The 18264-nt window shown below is 38.3% G+C and overlaps 1 protein-coding gene across 1 annotated transcript; it reads left to right on the top strand.

Moving 5' to 3' along the window:
• Window positions 1-324: 324 nt before the first annotated feature.
• Window positions 325-14548, top strand: LOC112568502 (histone-lysine N-methyltransferase PRDM9-like). The gene is made up of 19 exons (XM_025245812.1): window positions 325-470; window positions 2099-2397; window positions 2832-3043; window positions 3341-3493; window positions 3780-3861; window positions 4195-4326; window positions 4986-5240; window positions 5584-5735; window positions 6227-6338; window positions 7758-7916; window positions 8118-8230; window positions 8370-8549; window positions 9181-9486; window positions 11041-11099; window positions 11984-12448; window positions 12603-12624; window positions 12892-13236; window positions 13423-13626; window positions 14216-14548. The coding sequence occupies exons 2-19, from the start codon at window positions 2172-2174 to the stop codon at window positions 14399-14401; spliced, it is 3363 nt and encodes a 1120-aa protein (XP_025101597.1). The 5' UTR covers window positions 325-470; window positions 2099-2171; the 3' UTR covers window positions 14402-14548.
• Window positions 14549-18264: the final 3716 nt, after the last annotated feature.

Below are 18264 nucleotides of genomic sequence, written 5' to 3'. Positions count from 1 at the left end.
GAAATTAGCTTACTTTGCTGGTTAAGGGGGGCGCGCGGACGTACCTTTGTTCGTCAGGGGGGCGTCACAAGTAAAAGGTTGAGAACTGCTGCAGTAGACATAATTTTATAACAATGACACGACTCTGGAGAAAATAGGAGTGGACAGACTTCAAGTTTCAGCGGGATATTGCAGTTTTTCTGTTTCCATTTTATACAAATAAACTAGCACAATATGACAAAACCATTTCATCTTGTCTATCATTTTCTTAGTTCTTCCATAATTACCGAACTATCCCACCTCCAAACTATCTGTCGTCTGCTATGCAGAAGAACACGTAGCACGTGGTGTAAACGAGAGATCACGAGACTTCACGTACGCGAGGTAGGACAACGTGCTTTCGTTGAGAACGTGAAGTCTGTAAGTTGGGAAAAAACTAACAAAATTTGTGTTATACAGAAAAGATTTGGACGACAAAGTTAAAGTTACAGGTAAGAACTTACAGTACGTAATAGTTTTATATGTATGCGCAAGTAATAAAAGCCGCGACATTCACATAGCATGATGTGAATCGTGCGTCCCCTCCCCAAGCGGGAACTATTGTTGGTATCTTCCCAGATTGCTGGTCAAAATGGATCCGTCCGACAGCGGATCATTTCGATAAAAGGGGGGACGGAAAATCTTTTGATTGTTGACAAATGTCTATATGTTGTCTATTATTGGAGACAAGTTCAAAATGAGTATTTTACAAACTCATAAGATCACATATACTTAATGGTGTGTTTTGAAGCTATTTGCATAATTTATTTATCTTTGTGTTCCATTGAAATCCGACATCTTGTTTGAGTTACTTAATGAAGGCTGTGTCCCCTTCGCTGTGTAAAATATACGATCTGCTGGGTTGGTCCATGTCTGGCTAGACTCATACCACTTCGTATCCCCCGTCTCAACACCCACCACCAAACTTACTGTCGTCTGCTAATTTTTGTGACATCTTCAGTAAAAACAAACGAATAAAAAAAAAAATGGTCCACAGATTCGGAGCAAAGAATCTACAAGTTAAACACACTAGTCAGTATGATTTTCCAGTATGGCTGCCTCGAGAAAATTAAATTTGACAGTAATGTTGATCGGCAGTTCATATATGGACCAGCAGCTTCATTTCTATACAGCCCATACAAATAAAATTAGAAATGTAATTCTGTGGCAGAAACTGGACATGGTGATGAGGTTAGCAGTATTTGCGAGCTTCGTACCAAAGGATAACTATAGAATTCAAGCTGCCTGCGTCACCAGCAGGTTGAAAATAAAAGAACATCAAGAATTGTTAGTGTGTAATAAAGAGGATAACAGTGCCAGGAAAAAAATGTTGCAGGCTGTGACAAGGTTTAAGAAATAACGCTTACAGACAAAAGTCAGTGACCAGACAGGATGCACCAAGTTACACCATTTAGTACACTTTCTGTCCCCATTTATTCGCTTGCAGCTTTGACCATTTATAACTTAACTGTAGCTGTAATTGCCCTTACTGATTAATAATTAAAGTTGTTCAGTTTCATAATTCATTATTGAGCATGATTATACGCTATGTAAAGCACACATTTATTATTACTGTTAATAAAATAAATATATATTCCACAAACCATTGAAAGTGTTTTCAGCGTATTAAGTAATTTGGTGAACAGTGTTGAAAATAGTACATTACAGATCTCAGTTCCATTAACTTTAAATGAATATTTGTATTGTTCTGCGAGCAGCTTTAGTTTGAGGAGCAAAGAGTAGAGGGAGAATTACCATATTACCACATAAACATAAGTAAACATATAACAAGCTTTACATTAGCAGCTTTCTTTCTGACATTGGCAAAGGGGTTCAGTGGCACAGTGATTAGCACCTGTCACCAATACAGTGAAGGTTAGCTGTCCCAGGTTCGTCTTGGGCATGCTGTTCTTTCTCTGCATGTGGCATCTGTTTACAGGGCTGGTTGCCTTGCCGTGATATAGCCTTAGTTGCTGACTAGGCATAACACACCATTCATGACATTGGCAAAGTTGTTAGTAACTGTCTATTTCTCCATTTGTGGTGGTATTTTCTGTAGAAACAATATCTTTTGCCACAGAGTCCTCCTCAACACAGAAACAAAATCCTATGCTGTCATGATGGAAGGGTAGGTCAGTCTAATTGACAGCAAGATGGACGAACAAGTAGATGGTCCTGATCAAGGAACTAGTGAAGCAGAGGAAGGGGTATGGGTGGCATCTAGCCAGAGTGCATATGTTGCGGAGGTGTCTTCTGCTGCTCTTGCGTCCAGTTCTCAAGACAATCACTATGTGGACAGTCATCAGCTGGCACAGGACTATGCCAATTCTGGGCAGTACGATCACAGTCACTATCAAGATTTGAGGCCAACCTTTTCAGGTACTCAGGGAAAAGCAATATTTTTACTTTTTCATAGAAATCAGGACCTAAATGCTACAGGAAAAAAATAAGTATTTTGTGATGATTTGTAAGTTTTATCATCAGTAAAATCTGTATTCATTTTTGTTTGTGGTCATTTTGAAATACTGGGCATGGCGTGGGCATAAAGTAACTGTGAGAAATATAGTATGTGCAGTATAATATTAAATAGCAATTTTGTTATTGAATTATCTCTTTAATTGTAATAATGGAAGAACAAATATCGTTTGATGGGTGGTTACAACAAACAATATGATATACAAAAATGTTTGTCGTTTTGCTTTGACATAGCAACAAACAAAAAACTGAATTCATACGGCTGATAGATGTAGCACACGTTGTGGATATTACAAAAAAAAAGTTGCGATGGTCAGCAGACAGCTTTGACTGCATAGGTGCCTACCAGATCAATGCAGCCACACAACAGGAGCTATTCCAGGCTGCACATTCAACATTTGGCCGCATCACGCCACTCACCCAAGATTCCTACCACCATCAGCAGGATGCTGCTGAGAGTGAGGCCATGCCAGCCTACTCTACCATTACCACAGATGCTGGAACACAGCTGATTGCAGCACCAACAGTTGACAGCAGCACTTTGCAGCAGGTCTGGTGACATTTGAATTTGCTGAATTTGCCTTGGTGTTCTGGTGCTTTGAAATTACTTGTTGTATGGTGTCTCTTTCTATGCACACTAATGAAAGAATGACTGTGATTATTAGTGTTTTCCTAAAAAAAAGTCTGTCCTGAGATTTTAATTTGGCAGGATAGAAAGTTCATTGTTGTTTGTGTCCACATTGTTGTTTCTCTTTGTTCTTTTATGTGTTTGTGTGTGAGAGAGATTGAATACAGAGTAAGATTTAGATACTTTAATATGCTTAGTTTTGTTGTTGTTGTTTTTCAGGGCTACTATGTGATAAATCAAGATAATCAAGTAGTGGCAGTTCAAAGAGTAGTGTCCCCAGCTGATTGCACTGTTAGCCAATCAAATATCAGTATTGGTCCTGAGGGCAGAGAGGTGCAACCTAACGCAACACTTATCTCCATGCCTGCTATGGTCAGCATTTTATGAATTTGTTTCTTTTTCACACTACACAATTCTGTCTTAACCTGCATGCAATTGTGGTAGTTTCTTGTACCTTTGTTTACAGGGTAAGATAGACGATGATTAGGACTTGATAAGAAACTCTCAGAGGTCTTCACTCTGTATTGTTTGTTCTTAGTGGTCAGAGTTTTGAGTAGACCATGGCATTTTTTCTGGAATAATGTTAGCTGTTAGTGAGAGTCAAAGAATTTACAGTTTTGAAGAAATTTTCTGAGGAAAGCCTTGTTTTTTGTTGCAGTCTTCCTCTGGACAATACGTCACAATGGAAGTCACATCTTTGCCTGCCTTTTCTAGCCAAGGAGAGGTCAGCACATCCAGTGGTGAGCATTGATTACAATGAAGATGGTAGGGTTACTCACACACACCGACTTAACTCACTATACAGGTCCTTCAATTTCAAAACTATAATATCAAACCTCGCCCACTATAAATTGCTGTTCAGCTTAGTTCAAAACTTTACATTTAAAGTAATTTTACTGCTCTAGGTATACTTAAATGATTAAAAAGTTATATAATTATACTCAAGTACATTTTCAAAATATTTGAATAAAAGGAAAAAAACAATACAAAGGATCACAAGGCTTTCTCCTTTTCGCCATTCCTGGTGGTATATTTATTTTTTCAATTAAATACTTAAATTTTCTTTGCCACAGTGGGTGCTCTTCGTGCTGTTATTCACCAAGCTATAGCAAGGAGCTCTGTTCCTCATGATATAAAGATGGAGGTGACCATGGGAGAATGCGACACAACACAGGAAGACTTGGACTGTGAATCTCATGTTGGAGGTTGGCCTCATTTTCTTCTTGGTAACAAAAGTGATAGTCATTTCAGGAGTTCCGAAAAGGCCGTAAAGTCACTTAGAATATCAGTTATGCTTGACTTTAACAGTGCAGTAATGGTTGATTTTAAGTCCTTCACAGATGAAAACTCAATCACAGTTTAAGAATAGTAAGGCATGTTTTAAAAAAAAGCCAGGGCAGTAGCGATGAGGTACAAGAAAATTCAAAAATAACTGGCAGACAGAGCATCCATAGTCCAAGAGGTAGACAAGTGGGTAGGTGAAGCTCCGACATTTTATAACAGATGTTAGTGATCAAAATTTGTTTTCAACCCTTATATGAACTGTTGCATTGATGAAGCACAATAAAGGGACAAGGAAAGGAACTCCAAGTAGCGGAAGAGGTGGGACAGAAAGAGCTATACCCAAGATTTTTTTGCACTTTTTATGAGCGATAAAAGGGAGATAACCAGAAGCAAAGTAAAAAGGGCCAATTTAAAAGTGGGTTTGTAGATTGTGGATAATGGATGCTTCATCCATCTGGATTGGGGTTTTTTTTTCAGCTTTACTTAGCAAACTTAGCAACAAAGTTCTATATCAAACATGATCCACTTTGATTTTGAAAGATGTTTTGATGTTTATAATTAACTGATTGATGTAAATCAGCTCGGGCATTCTTGCATGCTGTCAACCTGGCTGGTCACACTGTGGGAGTTGAGTCAGATGGACTGCACTCCACCATGATCTCAGGACCGCAAGCTGTTGCTGCAACGGTAACCAGTGCAGTGATGGATGACACTCTAGACTCTAGTCAGCTGTCAACATTACAGAGTGTTGCCATGGAAGCAGCAGGGTCAAGGACACTGGAGGAGCATGGTAATGTGGTATCACTGAACAGCTCAGGGATATCAGATTCACTAGGTGAGCGAAAGGACAAGCCTTTATTAAATGTCAGTAGTCAATAACTTTTTTTTGTTTGTTTCTTTATTTTTAATGTTCAAATCAGAATTATTGATAAAATAATTTACAGCTGTCCACCAAAACAAAAAAATACGATACACAAGCAAAATATTTCTATATCTGTTTTCATATTTTCATGAAGATAAAAGAAAACAAAAAGCAAAACCTTCAGCAATGCCACAGTATTATTCAAAATCAAGTGATTTAATGCTTACAGAAAAGTATTTTGAAATGAATTTTTAAAACAGGTAGAAAGAAAACTATATTTTCTTTATAATTTGAAAAATAAGACATTTATTTTTAGGTAACTCGGTAGTGTCAGCAGCAGAGAGCAGCAGTGTAGGCTTAGGTCCTTCAGCTTATAGGGCAATAGTAGTAGAAGAGGCTCCCTCCTCTGACCCTGAACAGAGCCAGCCCTGTTCATCTGGAGCCAGTCAGCTGCAGACTTCTGTGCCTGTATGTTCTGCTTTGATAAACCTCTTATTCTCTTCCTCTCCCTGTCTCTCTCTCTCTCCCCCATTTTGTTGTTTTCTCTCAGATGAGTATGAATGTGTGTATATGTAAGAGTGAAAACATACTTTATAAACAGGGAATTTCCGTTGACTGAGTTTAGGGTTTTAGAAATGGTTGGGGGTTAGTGTTTGCTCTGATCAATGTTACTTTCCAAGCCTCTCTCAATCTTTGTTTTCTCTCTCTCTTTTTTGTGTATGTTCATGCATGTACATCTTCATTCTTTTGTATATTTGTTCCTTCATATATGTGATGAAAAAAAAAGTTTATATGTGTGTGTGCTTATCTGGGATTTAATTGCATGCTAACCAAGTAAAAGTCATTTTAAATGAATTTTGCAGTCATGTTGGCATTTAACATTGTTTTTCCTTTTGTTTGGCTTTATTTAGTGGGAATAGTGGTGGTAGTTAACTGTTGTCAAAACATGTCATTTGCAGGCAATTCAGACTCGAAAAAGCACTCGTCTGGCCAACTTTAAGCAGGAGGAGTTGAATAGTGCTCGTAACAGGCAGGTTTATGAGCCTGGTCCCTACAACTATGATGAGCTCTGTGAGTCGCATATCTTAAAAAAATGTTTCTGAAAATAGCAAATGTACTTGAAGATTAAAATTCTCACATTCTTCATTAACTTTACCAGAAGAACCAACTGTTAGGAGCTTGTGGGGCTACAACTCTTTAACCAAATGTATGATTGTCCCTCGTCCATAGGGCTAGCAGCCATGGTTGCTAAAGGCCACACTAAACCCAGGTACATCTGCTTTAGACTGCTATAAAATGCTTTTGAAAAGAGAGCTTATAAAAGAGATGCCTCCTTCCTTCTGGGATACACCAGCTTTCTTTGCACTTTCTGACACAAATCTAGAGAGTGAGAAGCCTTTGTGGCTCCACTCTTTCACTAAAAGCTCTTAACTTCAGGACTTTAGATCTGGTCTGATAACTCCACAGTGGTCACTTACCTGTGACACCAAGAAGAGACACCGTCTCATCTCCTGGTGCGTGTGTAAATTTTTTAATCATTTTTAAGTACTCATAGAATAATAACATAACTTTTAACGTAAAGTTTTAAAATAAACTAAGTGTTATTTCATAGTGGACAGCATTCTATCATGTATTTTTGAAATCAAGGGTGCTGTATAGTGAGAGCTAACTCACTGCAACAGTATCTCTCATTAGAAGCTGCCACATCTCCTAAGATGTCTGACACTGGCTTTTTTTCAGGAACAATTTGCTTAATTTACTGGTCAAAATTTACAAATTATTTACAAACCACAAACAAAATGAAATTTTCTTTGGTAATGTGAATGACACTGTGAGATTTGTTCTATGAATGTGGGTGCCAAGTGGTAATTTTTGTTTAGTAAGATGATAGCTAAACTTGTTGGTAATATTTGATGGTATATAGTAGTAGTATCATCAGTGATCGATTTGTTGCGATGTCTAATGGAGTTGATATAGGACTGGTGGGCTCAATCGACTCAGGCCAGTGGTCCGTATGATTTGGGTTAGAATGACCCAATGAACAATCAGTCTCTTTCAAAGTTTATTTTACTTTTGCTGAAAATCGTAAAATAGGGCAAATGGCTGTCCAGCAGCAGTCAGTTTTAAAATATTCTTGTTTTTTTCAACGCATGACTTATGTTAAAAAAGTAAAAAGAGCAAAGTTGTAATACAGCACAAACTATTGGTCATAAGTAGTGTTTGGGAGGTAGTTGTAATAGAGATGATGTTTATATAGTGACATAAGTCCATGAAAATGTCGTTGGTCTGATCAAAGAATGGGGTCACAATACAAAAGGTTATTTTATTATTTAAGCATACAAAAGTTTGTTATGATTTGGTAATACAGTATAATGTGCAAGAAGAAGTATTCTGAATGAATTAAAAATAAGAGAGAGTTAAATTCTTTAATAGTTTAGTATTTTCTAGAGTTCTGCCTTGTACATTAAAATGATATTATTGTGTTCATAGGGTGTGAAGAATGTCAAGTTGCATACCATGGTGAGTGTCCCACGCATCATCTTACGGTGGTCTCAGACAAGGTTGTGCTGTCACGAGCATGGGCATCCCTTCCCAATATGCTACAGATTTTCCGCTTGGGGCAGCCAGAAGAAAGTAATCAACCGACAGGCATGTGTTCTTTATTTGTTGGGACATTGAGGTTTTTTGCATTTAATAATGGTGGATTGGGAATTTGGAGTAAATGCAAGTAGACTTTTATATATTACTCTAGAGATCATTTTAAAAATTTGCATTTTAAACTAAAGCTTTACAGAACCTGGAATTTTGACTGAATATCATAATGAGCCCTAATGCTTTATGTGTTTCCAGAACTAGGTGTATTTGCCAAAAAGGCAATTCCAAAGATGACACAGTTTGGTCCTCTGGTTGGAGAGTTGGTGGATTCAGTCGACAGAATCACTAACAGAAACTTTGTTCTTATTGTGAGTGTCTTGCATCTGCTTCACAGTTTATGAAACATGTTTTGGGCGTAAATCTTTTATTTTTTAGTTTAATCACAGTTAACCTGAAACTTGTATGGAACATCTTGCTGATGAAGGACTAATTATGGACTTGTTGCAGCTTGAGAAACCAGATCAGACCATCAGCTATTTTGAATTGAGTGACGAAAACAAATGTAACTGGATGATGTTTGTCCGGCCTGCTGCTTCTTACAGCGAACAGAACCTTGTCGCATATCAGCATGGCCAAGATGTTTTTTTCAGTGTCATCAAGAATATAGAGGCCAGGCAAGAGCTAAAAGTAAGTGTCTTGCTTCTTCGCATGAACCACGCTGATCCTTGTAACTCTTTCCAAACCATGATACATTTGGGAGAAGGTTGCTTGATCAGTAAATATACTACAGAGCTTTTCCAATACTTGCAGAGGTAGCAGGAGGGTGTTTCACCCATGTCTGCAACTGAATTTTCATACATAGAATGCTTATTTTCATCTTTTTTTCGCTTTTCTAACCTAGCATTGTTGATGACAAAAGTGCATGGTTTTGCATTTGTCAGAAGTGATCAGCTAGTTGATCAAGCCATGTTCCCTCAATGGAGGCAAAATACGCATGAACATATTTACAGAGCATATCATTAGTTCTATATAAATTTGAAAGCAGAGTGGGCTATAAATTAATGTTTGATATATTTATTGTGAACGTTTTTGGACATATTTAACTTTAAGTCATGATGATTTATTAAAAAAAAAAAAATAAGTTTGAGGTATGTAACTGCAGAAAATTCATATTCATTTTGAATGCAGTAGTTGCTTCCCTAGAATAGTAGATATTTCTTTTTCAAATTAACCACATCCAGCTTTTGGTCAGCAGCAAGCCTACTAAAATTGACATTTCAGAACATCAGGATTGCAATTAAAAAATGGATGCTTGCAGGTGTGGTATGCAGCTCACTATGCAGACCGCATGGGCATGAAGCCACATGAGCTGATGGAAGCTGACTGGGCAACACTGGATGAACAGGCCAGCAGATTCCAGTGTTGTGAATGCAATCGTAAGTTCCGCACTTCTATGGCATTACAGCGCCACCTGCTGGAGCATGAAACGGAAGAACCAGTGGCAGTCGAAGTCAATGACATAAAAGATGATAAGGAAACCAAGTCAGGATCTGGTGAAGGAGCAGACAGCAACAACAAAGCAGCATCAGCAAGAAGCGGTCTCTTGAGAAACAAAGCCCGACAGGTGACTGAAAATAATTGGAAGGATATATTTTGGGTGGGGGTTAGAGAAGTTAATTCATATGAATCGTTTGGTTTGACAAAACCCTGTGTGAGCACCTAAACCTAACCCTAACCCTTCGCCTAACAGGCTGATGGGATTGGCTCTCCATACTTTTTTTTTGGTTTGTTGTCGTGCTTTGAGTTGGATAAAAGTTTTGGACCTTCATGTTCACATGTGTTTCTGCTTCATTTTCTTCCTCTTCTGGTTTGCAACAGAATTGTATATAATTTTATTTGAAGTGTGAATTGTTTGGATTTATTTGCTAGATTCCACTTCTCCCTGCATCACTTCTTTGGTGGTGACCTTGAGTTGCGTTGAATAAACTGAAGTGATGATCATACTTTTTGCAGTTTCATTTGATAACATTTCTTCATATTCTTATGATTATTCAATGTATTCTCCTGATCTAAAAACCCCTATTTTCAGGAGTCATTTCCATTAAATCTACAGCAACTGCTTTTTACTGCCAGAATCCAGCGAGTCCTTGTATTGTTCTTCCTTCTACATCTTTGTGACAATTTTGTTCAACATCTTTGTTATTATTTTAAGATCTTATTCAGCTCAGGGAGTCTACCTTTGGCCAAGATATTGCGCTTCATAAATTCCCATTTATTACTGTTATTAGGTAGACTATAAGCTGTAACTGTGGACATTGCTTGAGGAATTATTTTCATGCAGCAACCTTTCTTGGCATTGTTTAATTGGTTGTATCCTGGTGGTTATTTAGAATTTTCTAGATTTAGTTGCTGCCTGTCAAAAATGGCAAGTTGGAGCTCAGAGGTTTCACATGGATCCTTAGCGCAAAAAGTACTCGATCTTTATGCACACACAAAATCTGTCTGTGTGTTTAGGTTCCTTGTAGATCATCTTACGTGTAGGTTTCACATGACTGCCACATCGAAACAATGGTTTCGAATCTTTCGCTTCCATGCTAGTCATTGTAAAAAGTGCCTTTTGAAAAAAATCCACCACCTGCTTGCCGCTCATCTTTATTCTGCTGCATGTCCCTCATCACCAAGTTCTGACAGTGATTCTGCTTCTGCCAAAGATTCGCTATGTGTTGTCAAATCTCTGCTAAATCATGTTCCCCCCACTTGTCATTTGCACACTCCCCTTTGCAACATGTGTAGTACTTTGAACATTCACACCCATTGTAAAGATTCTCTGACTCGTCATCAGCATCAGGATCAGCATCAGTGCAATCAAAGTGAACTAGTGAACAAAGAATGTGAATAAACTGGAAGCTATGTCGTCTAATGCCTTGTTTTAGTAGCTAATCTGAAATGTGAATAAACCGGAATCTATGTCTTCTAATGCCTCATTTTAGCAGTTAACTGGAAAAAAATCATCTGCCAGCAGTCCAGGGATATTAGTTCGTGTTATTACCAAAATGTGTACATGCAAGTGTGTACGTATGTGCATATTTATCAGTGCATGCACTTTGCTATTAGCTTTTAAGTGCATTGCTACAATCATTGACAATCATCATTGACAACCTTTTTTTTCAAACTTCAGGGTGGAGATGGTTTTGCTTATCAGTGGAAAAAGAAACCTAGCAGCATCTACCTGAACAAGTGAGAGTTGCTTCTGCTGTTTAGTCTCTTGCCTCTAACAAGATGCATTATGTTTTCTGTGACAGGGATATGTGCATCAACATGTTGCCCTATAGTAATGTTTGGTTATGGATACTTTCCCTACATGCTTGTAAATGTTTATATGTTTATGCATATAAAGTGGAGAGGGATGAAGAGTGAGAGAAAGAAAAAATTGTGTGTGTGTGCGCGTGCAAAATTACGCTGTTACACATAAGGCAATGGTCTCACAACTAAGTAGCTTTGTGGATAGGGATCTGTAAATGGTAGCCTGTATCTAAGACAGTATGTGAAAAGTACAACCTACACATCTATGTCCTTTGACTGTCCCTAAACAATTTCCGACGAGTAGTCGGGGAGGAGGAGATGAGGAAAGTTTCCAGCTGCAGGTTTAAAGGCCACGAATCAGTAACTTTGACCTAAAACACTGAGTGCACAAACTTCCAGACTAAAGAGCATCCCCCCTTATGCATATAGAAATACAGTTTAATGTGTAAATTCCTTTCTTTGAGATCCTTATGATAATTTAACCTTACAAGGTCTGGTATTACTTTTGCTTTGTAAATTATCCCCCCCTCCCATGAGACAGTAGGCATTAGCCACCTAGGCCACAAAAAAACACTCCCTTCACTCGTGTGCCCTAGAACAGTTACTGTTTCAGTTTTTGTAAAAACAGGCAAGGGGTATTTTCATTTGGCTCATAGCTTAGCTTAATTACTTATTCCTTTCCCTGTTTTGTCAACTGTATTAGTCAATGAAACAAATATAATTGTGTTTTTTGTTTATTTGTTTGTTTAAATAACCTCATTTACATATGCATACATTCATAAGAACAGACTGAGCATTGCACACAATTCTGATTCGAGGTCATTGAAGAAATACCAGCGCCGGCCTGCCTCAGAACGTCTTCGGCAGACTATGAAGTCTCTCTATAAGAGGAAGGGTCACGAGGGAGGTAACCAGGAATGGGTGTGCACCCACTGCAACCTAACATTTGATAACCCCAGCCTGCTTAATCTGCACACGCTAACCCATGCAGCGGAAGATGTGGGGCTGGATGAGATCCGCAAAATCACCTGCGATCCCATCATCCCTCTTGGTGCAGATGCTTCATCAGGAGATGATGGTGCTTCTGCCGCTGCTGGGAATGGTATTGGAGGCAATGGAGCAGATGGGGACCACAATCTAGTCTGCCTGGAGTCATGCCTTGTCTGCCCAGTTTGCCACAGTCAGTTCCAGAATAAGCGGGACCTCATCGAGCATGTTGCTGAGCATGCGAAGGCCCCCAGGTCACAACAGACCGTCCTTTCAAATGCCATGTGTGCTGGAAGGTGAGAAAAGTTTAGTTTCTTTAACCTTTTACTCAGCCCATACTGTTTCACACTTGTACTTTTCCTAATCACTATTTTGCTATAAACTATTGTAGTACAAGCAGGTTCTGAACAGCAACAGTTATTGTTTTTTAATGGAAATTGCTTATTTTAGGTTTCACATGAATTTGTTGAGAGTGATGGGTTATCTGGTGTAGATGTTTAATGCAACAAAATACAAATTTTTTTTTATTATAAGCTCATGTTTGCAAATATCTTTCTTGTGGTCATCTTTGTACTTAATTTGTCCACAGTGCTGTCCCACATTTCCTTCACAAAAAAAACAAAAAAAACAAAACAAAACAAAACAAACACAGCTTAAGTTTAAATCACCCAGTGGGACTAAAGTTGGTCAATGTCAGACTTACGCTGACATGTCTGTTCTCTGTAATTTTGCATTGCAGGCTTTCACAGCTCAGGAGAAACTTCAGAGACATTTGCTTTGCCATGGAGAGGAGCGCATGAAACCACTTGAGTGTCACACATGCCACAAGCGCTTCATGAACAATTCAGCACTAGCCTGCCACCTTAAAACACACAGCGAGAAAAAGTACTATGAATGTCCAATGTGTCATGAAGGGTTTGACCACATTGGACTGCTCAAGCAACATGTCAACCAACATGCAGATGAAAATGGGATCTTCAAATGCCGAGATTGTGGAAAGATGTTTGATGACTTTAATATCATTCGTAAACATATCAGAAGCTTTCACTCTGAGAAGCAGTATCCATGTTCAGACTGCCCAAGGGTAGGCACAAAGAATTATTTGTTTAAGACTATGAAAGAGAGGGAGGAAGAATATTTAAATGTATAGTTTTATTTTAATTTTATTCATATTTTTGAAAAATTATGAGAGAGAGAGAAAACACAGTATCTCATTTTACATTTTAATGTGCAACGGGAAAAATTAAATGGATTTGCCTCATGTTTCCAGGTTTTCTCACGTCCAGACAAACTGAAGCTTCACATGTTGCGTCACACATCTCATCGTGAGTTTATGTGTGAGACTTGTGGCCGACAGTTCAAGCGCAAGGACAAGCTAAAGGAGCACACCAAGCGCATGCACTCAGCTGAAAGAGAGGCTTGGCAGCTGTCACGGCCACAAAAACCACCAAGTCTCAAACGATTCACCCCAAAGGTAGGTTGATAATCCTCTCTTGTCTTCCCTGCACTCGTGTTGCTTCAGGTTAACCAGGTGAACAGACAGAATGTGGAATTTTACCATGTGATGCTGCTTTGGATATCAAGAATATCAAGACTTTGCAGTTAGTCTTTATTTGCAAATTATCAGATTTTAGCTCATTTTTGGCTTGGTAAAAGTACTTTCCATAACAAGCAGGCATATTTGTTTTGGAGGTGTGAACAAAAGCAGTGTTGTTTTTTCATCTGTTAATGAGTCTTCTGCAGTCTGAGAAACTGCATTATTTCTCTGTGAAACAGCATACATCATCACTTGACAGTCATCACATTACATAAAAACAAAAAGCTGTCTATGTGTTAACATTTTACTTTAGAAACTGCAGATATTACTGTGAGAGACTGGCTTGTTTTCAAACAATGTAACTAGTCATGCAAGCATTCCTTTTAAACTTTGTTATGAAACTCAGTGCCATGGAATAATGCAAATTACGAGAAAGCATAAAGAACAGCAAAACTTTTTTTTTCCTCATGAGTGAGTACCTGGAGTTAAGTTTTCAGAGCTTTAGTTTATGGTCTTCCTTTTGCAGGTATCCCCATCAGAGTATCACCGATTTATGTACAAATGTAACCACTGCCTTATTGGCTTCAAGCGGCGGGGTATGCTTGTAAACCATCTGGCAAAACGGCACCCGGAGGTGAAGCTAGGATTCTGTGCCAGAGCTGACTCTGCCCATTCTGAAGACTCAGCGAGACTACTTCTGCCAACACTGTGACAAGGTGTACAAGTCCAGTTCCAAGAGGAAAGCCCACTACCTCAAGAACCACCCTGGGGCTCAGCTACCCCCTAGCTCCCGCAAAAAAGTAATGCTGGAAGTGACACCCGGAATTCCCAACCAGACATTCTCCCAGCCTGTCGGTTCCATCACTACAGTACCACACGGCTGCAGCTTCTGCCACAAACAGTATGCAAGCAAGGCCAAACTCATGCAGGTAAGAAGTAGGCATCTGTTAAGTATGATGGCTGACAAAGATTGCTGCCGGGTCATTCACATCAACTCCTAGCCTGGCTTGCATCTTCTTCCTTTCTAGCAGCAAGTAACACAAGGAGCTTTCCATCAACTTTTCAGTCCTTGGGAAAACAATGACAGGGATTAAATGTGTTTAAAAGATAGATATGAGACTGAAATGTTAATTAAAATGAGGGAGTACTGACTTAGTTCTGCTTTATCATCAGGAATGCTTAGATGTAATTTAAGCTCAGTTGTTCTTGACAGCCTGCACTCGTACATCTTGCTTATGCATGCACACATAATAATAACAATAAATGCAAAATTTGGGAAGGACATACTCACACTCCTAAGGAGCATGCTGTTAGCGCCTAAGAATAAGAACGAGACATGGACAGCATATGAGGGACAAAAAAACAAACGAATAACATATGAGCTATGAAAGAATAAACAACAGTACTAATGATGAATAAAATCAAATACAGAAAGTGCAAAGAGGAACAATGCAAGCCTGTGATTGTTTTAGCATACTAAACTTGATCATGGCAGTTAAGGATTTTTTAAATTACTATTTGTAGAAACAAATCCTTTTAGATTTACACATTCCTTACAGTAGAATTTGTTAGCACTTAATCATGTAAACCATAGGTATCACTTTGAGAGGGAAAGGAAAAAAACTGAAGAAAATAACAATGTTTTTGAAGATTGAAAACAGTGTCTTCTTTTTAAACTTTCTATAAATTTCTTACTTTAGCATCAAAGAAAAAGCCATCCCGACCTTGTACCTGCCATCTCAGAACGCAGAAAACCTCGCAGTAAGGAAGAGTTTGTGACAGACTTGGCTGTTGTACCTAGTGAGGAGGGAACAAGTATTGCTGTGGAGGGCTATGGTGATGTGGTGGTGGCACCTGGAACCTCCACAGATAACCTGCAGGCGGCCGACCTTTTGACCCAGGCAATGTCGGAGTTAACACAGTCACTGCAAGAGTTTCGCCCAGGGAGCACAAACATAACTGTACACGCACCAGACACCATACAACTGAGCCGCCTTGTAGCAGCTGCTGCTAGCACTGGAACACCCACATTGCTTCAGGTCAGTATCTGTTTGGGAACTGTATTTCAGTCTAGAATATTTCTGTTGTTGAGAACTTATGATCAGTCTCAGAGTATTTGTGTACCTTCTAACTGTTGCCACAACTTGGCAAGGTTTGCTGCTTCAAAGTCAGTGAACTTTAGCAACTTTTCTATAATAGCATGAATGCAGTGTGTGGGAAGTGGGTGAGAGTCGGTTGATTAGGAGAGAAGTAGACATTTCCAGTTTTTTTTTTAAATTTTTTTTACTTATGTGCCAAAATAGAATGGCATGAGTTTTGTCATTCTGTCAGCCTGTACCATGTGTTTGAGTCTCCCTCTTCTGTGTTTAAGTTTTGTCTCTTCATCTGACTGCATGGAATTTTATACCTCTGTTTCATCTTGAGCTGAACTAGACAGTGGAGCTCTTTTTTGGGGGATCAAAACATAGTTTCAAGAAGCCAAACAGCTGTTTTGAAGTAACTAAAAATATCCTAAACATGGTGTGAGTCATGTACATATTGTGAAAATGTGTTATGATAGTCGACAGCAGAAACAACTGAAGATACATTAAATTAATGAAATCTATTCAGTAATATTTTGTGTTATTTTGCTTGCAGGTTCAGCCAAATGGCACTCTTCAACCCACTACAATAGAGCTGACACATCTGACACAGGCTCTTGGTCACGCTCAGTTTACTACACATCCTGCACAGCTGAATGCAGGAGCTACTCTCATTGCTGCAGCAGCAGCCGCATCACAGTCACCACAGCAGAAAGTCATTTCCCAGCCAGTCAGCATCTCCGTGGTAACCAACAATGGTACAACACAATTCCTGTTACCATTGCTGGCAACCAGGCATTTGTACCTCACACCTGGGCTTCAAACTTTCAGACTTTCCAACGATGATTTATCTGAGCAAAATTCTTCTTCATTTCTGTTGCATTTTTTTTTTTCTTAAAATCTGGAGGCATTTTTTATTTTAGACATTTGTCTTAGAATAGTAGATGTTTTTTTTTTTTTTTTTGCATTATGATCTTTCCACTTTACTTAGAACTGACTTATGATTAATTAGTCAATTTTAGTGGAAAGGAAAGGTTGAATATTTCATGATATGCAAGGAAGAAACTGCCAAATCTTAAAAACCTCTTGGATTTATTAAGACTGGCTAGAATCTGCAGCATATTTTGAAGCCAGTTAAGAATGTATTGCTATGACTGTTGACTGTTGTTGACTTATTGGCCCTTTTAAACATGTCACCTGACTGTATGATAAACTCAAGCTTCCTAACAACACAAGTGACAATGAAAAAGCAGAAAACAGCTTTTTTTTTTTTTTTTTGTAGAGTTTATCATTTAGCTTTGAAAATGTTTACGCAGCTAAATCACTTATTGCAACTTTCTAAGACTAAAACTATATCGTATTGCTATGTCTTATTGTCGCTGATTATTTTTATAGTGGCTCAGATTCTGTTGCATGGTCATGGTATTTCTCACCTAGTATTGCAGTCTGTTTGACAGTTGGCAGATCAATTTAGGGATGTTTATCAGTTTACCCTCCTTTCTATTTAGAGAGTACTTTCTTCCTTCCTTTTATTGATCTGTCAACTGGTAGAATGTGAATTTCAGCTTGAACATATATTTCACTCCTAACTCATGGGATCATTCGTGTCCAGGAAATTTTTAACACATTGCAGCCTATGGCTTGCGCTGTGGTGACTTGCAGTCAGTTTAACTATCCTTGTACTACAAGTCAAAGATTCATAGTCCATCTTTGTTTATGGAAAATAATAGTTGTTCAAGAGGGACTGGAAAGTGTCAAATTTTTTCCTTGCCCATACATGTTTAGAATTTCTACATTATCATTTGAACCACTAAATGACGAACAAGCAGATGGCAATCATAAGGGGTAATGGTGGATGGATAAAACAAAAGATGGGAAAATACCCCCATCAGCTAGAGATCCAGGCCATCAAATAAAGCAGTTTCATCTGATGAAGATGGCATCTCCACTTCTGATCTTGCAGTGGTCTCAATGGTAACATATACAGCTCTGCTTACCCTTTAGATCTGAAGCTGCTATTGTTTATAATGTGCTACAACATGACATATTGTAAGGTAAGATAGATTTCTGTGGAATCTATTCATGAAACCATTTTTTAAAATTGAAATTTTTGTGATCCATATTTAGTCAGTGTGATGTTTGTATTTTTGTATATTTATAAATGGCTTTCTTTGTTGTAGACTGGCATGACTTAATTCTACTCTGTACATAAGAAGCTGTTTATCCTGTGTTGTGGCAATCAAATTCTCCCCAAACTAGACATCTCACATGAATTTAAATGTTGCATCAGTGTTTATGAAGATAGTTTAGTACATTGGTTGTACAATTTCCTTCTCTTCTGTCCACTAACTTTTGTTAAAAATCATATAAATCTGAGCAGCCATTTGGGAAATAATGTAGAAGTATGTATATGTTATATAATATGCATACATACATTCACAAGGTATTTCAGAAGGCTGTTTGGTTCATAGAAAATTTTTTTTTACAGATTTAT

The sequence above is a fragment of the Pomacea canaliculata genome, linkage group LG7, assembly GCF_003073045.1.
Source record: "Pomacea canaliculata isolate SZHN2017 linkage group LG7, ASM307304v1, whole genome shotgun sequence".
Lineage (NCBI taxonomy): Eukaryota > Metazoa > Mollusca > Gastropoda > Architaenioglossa > Ampullariidae > Pomacea > Pomacea canaliculata.
Note: the sequence above shows the minus strand (reverse complement) of the source record. Positions and strands in the feature narration are given on the sequence as shown.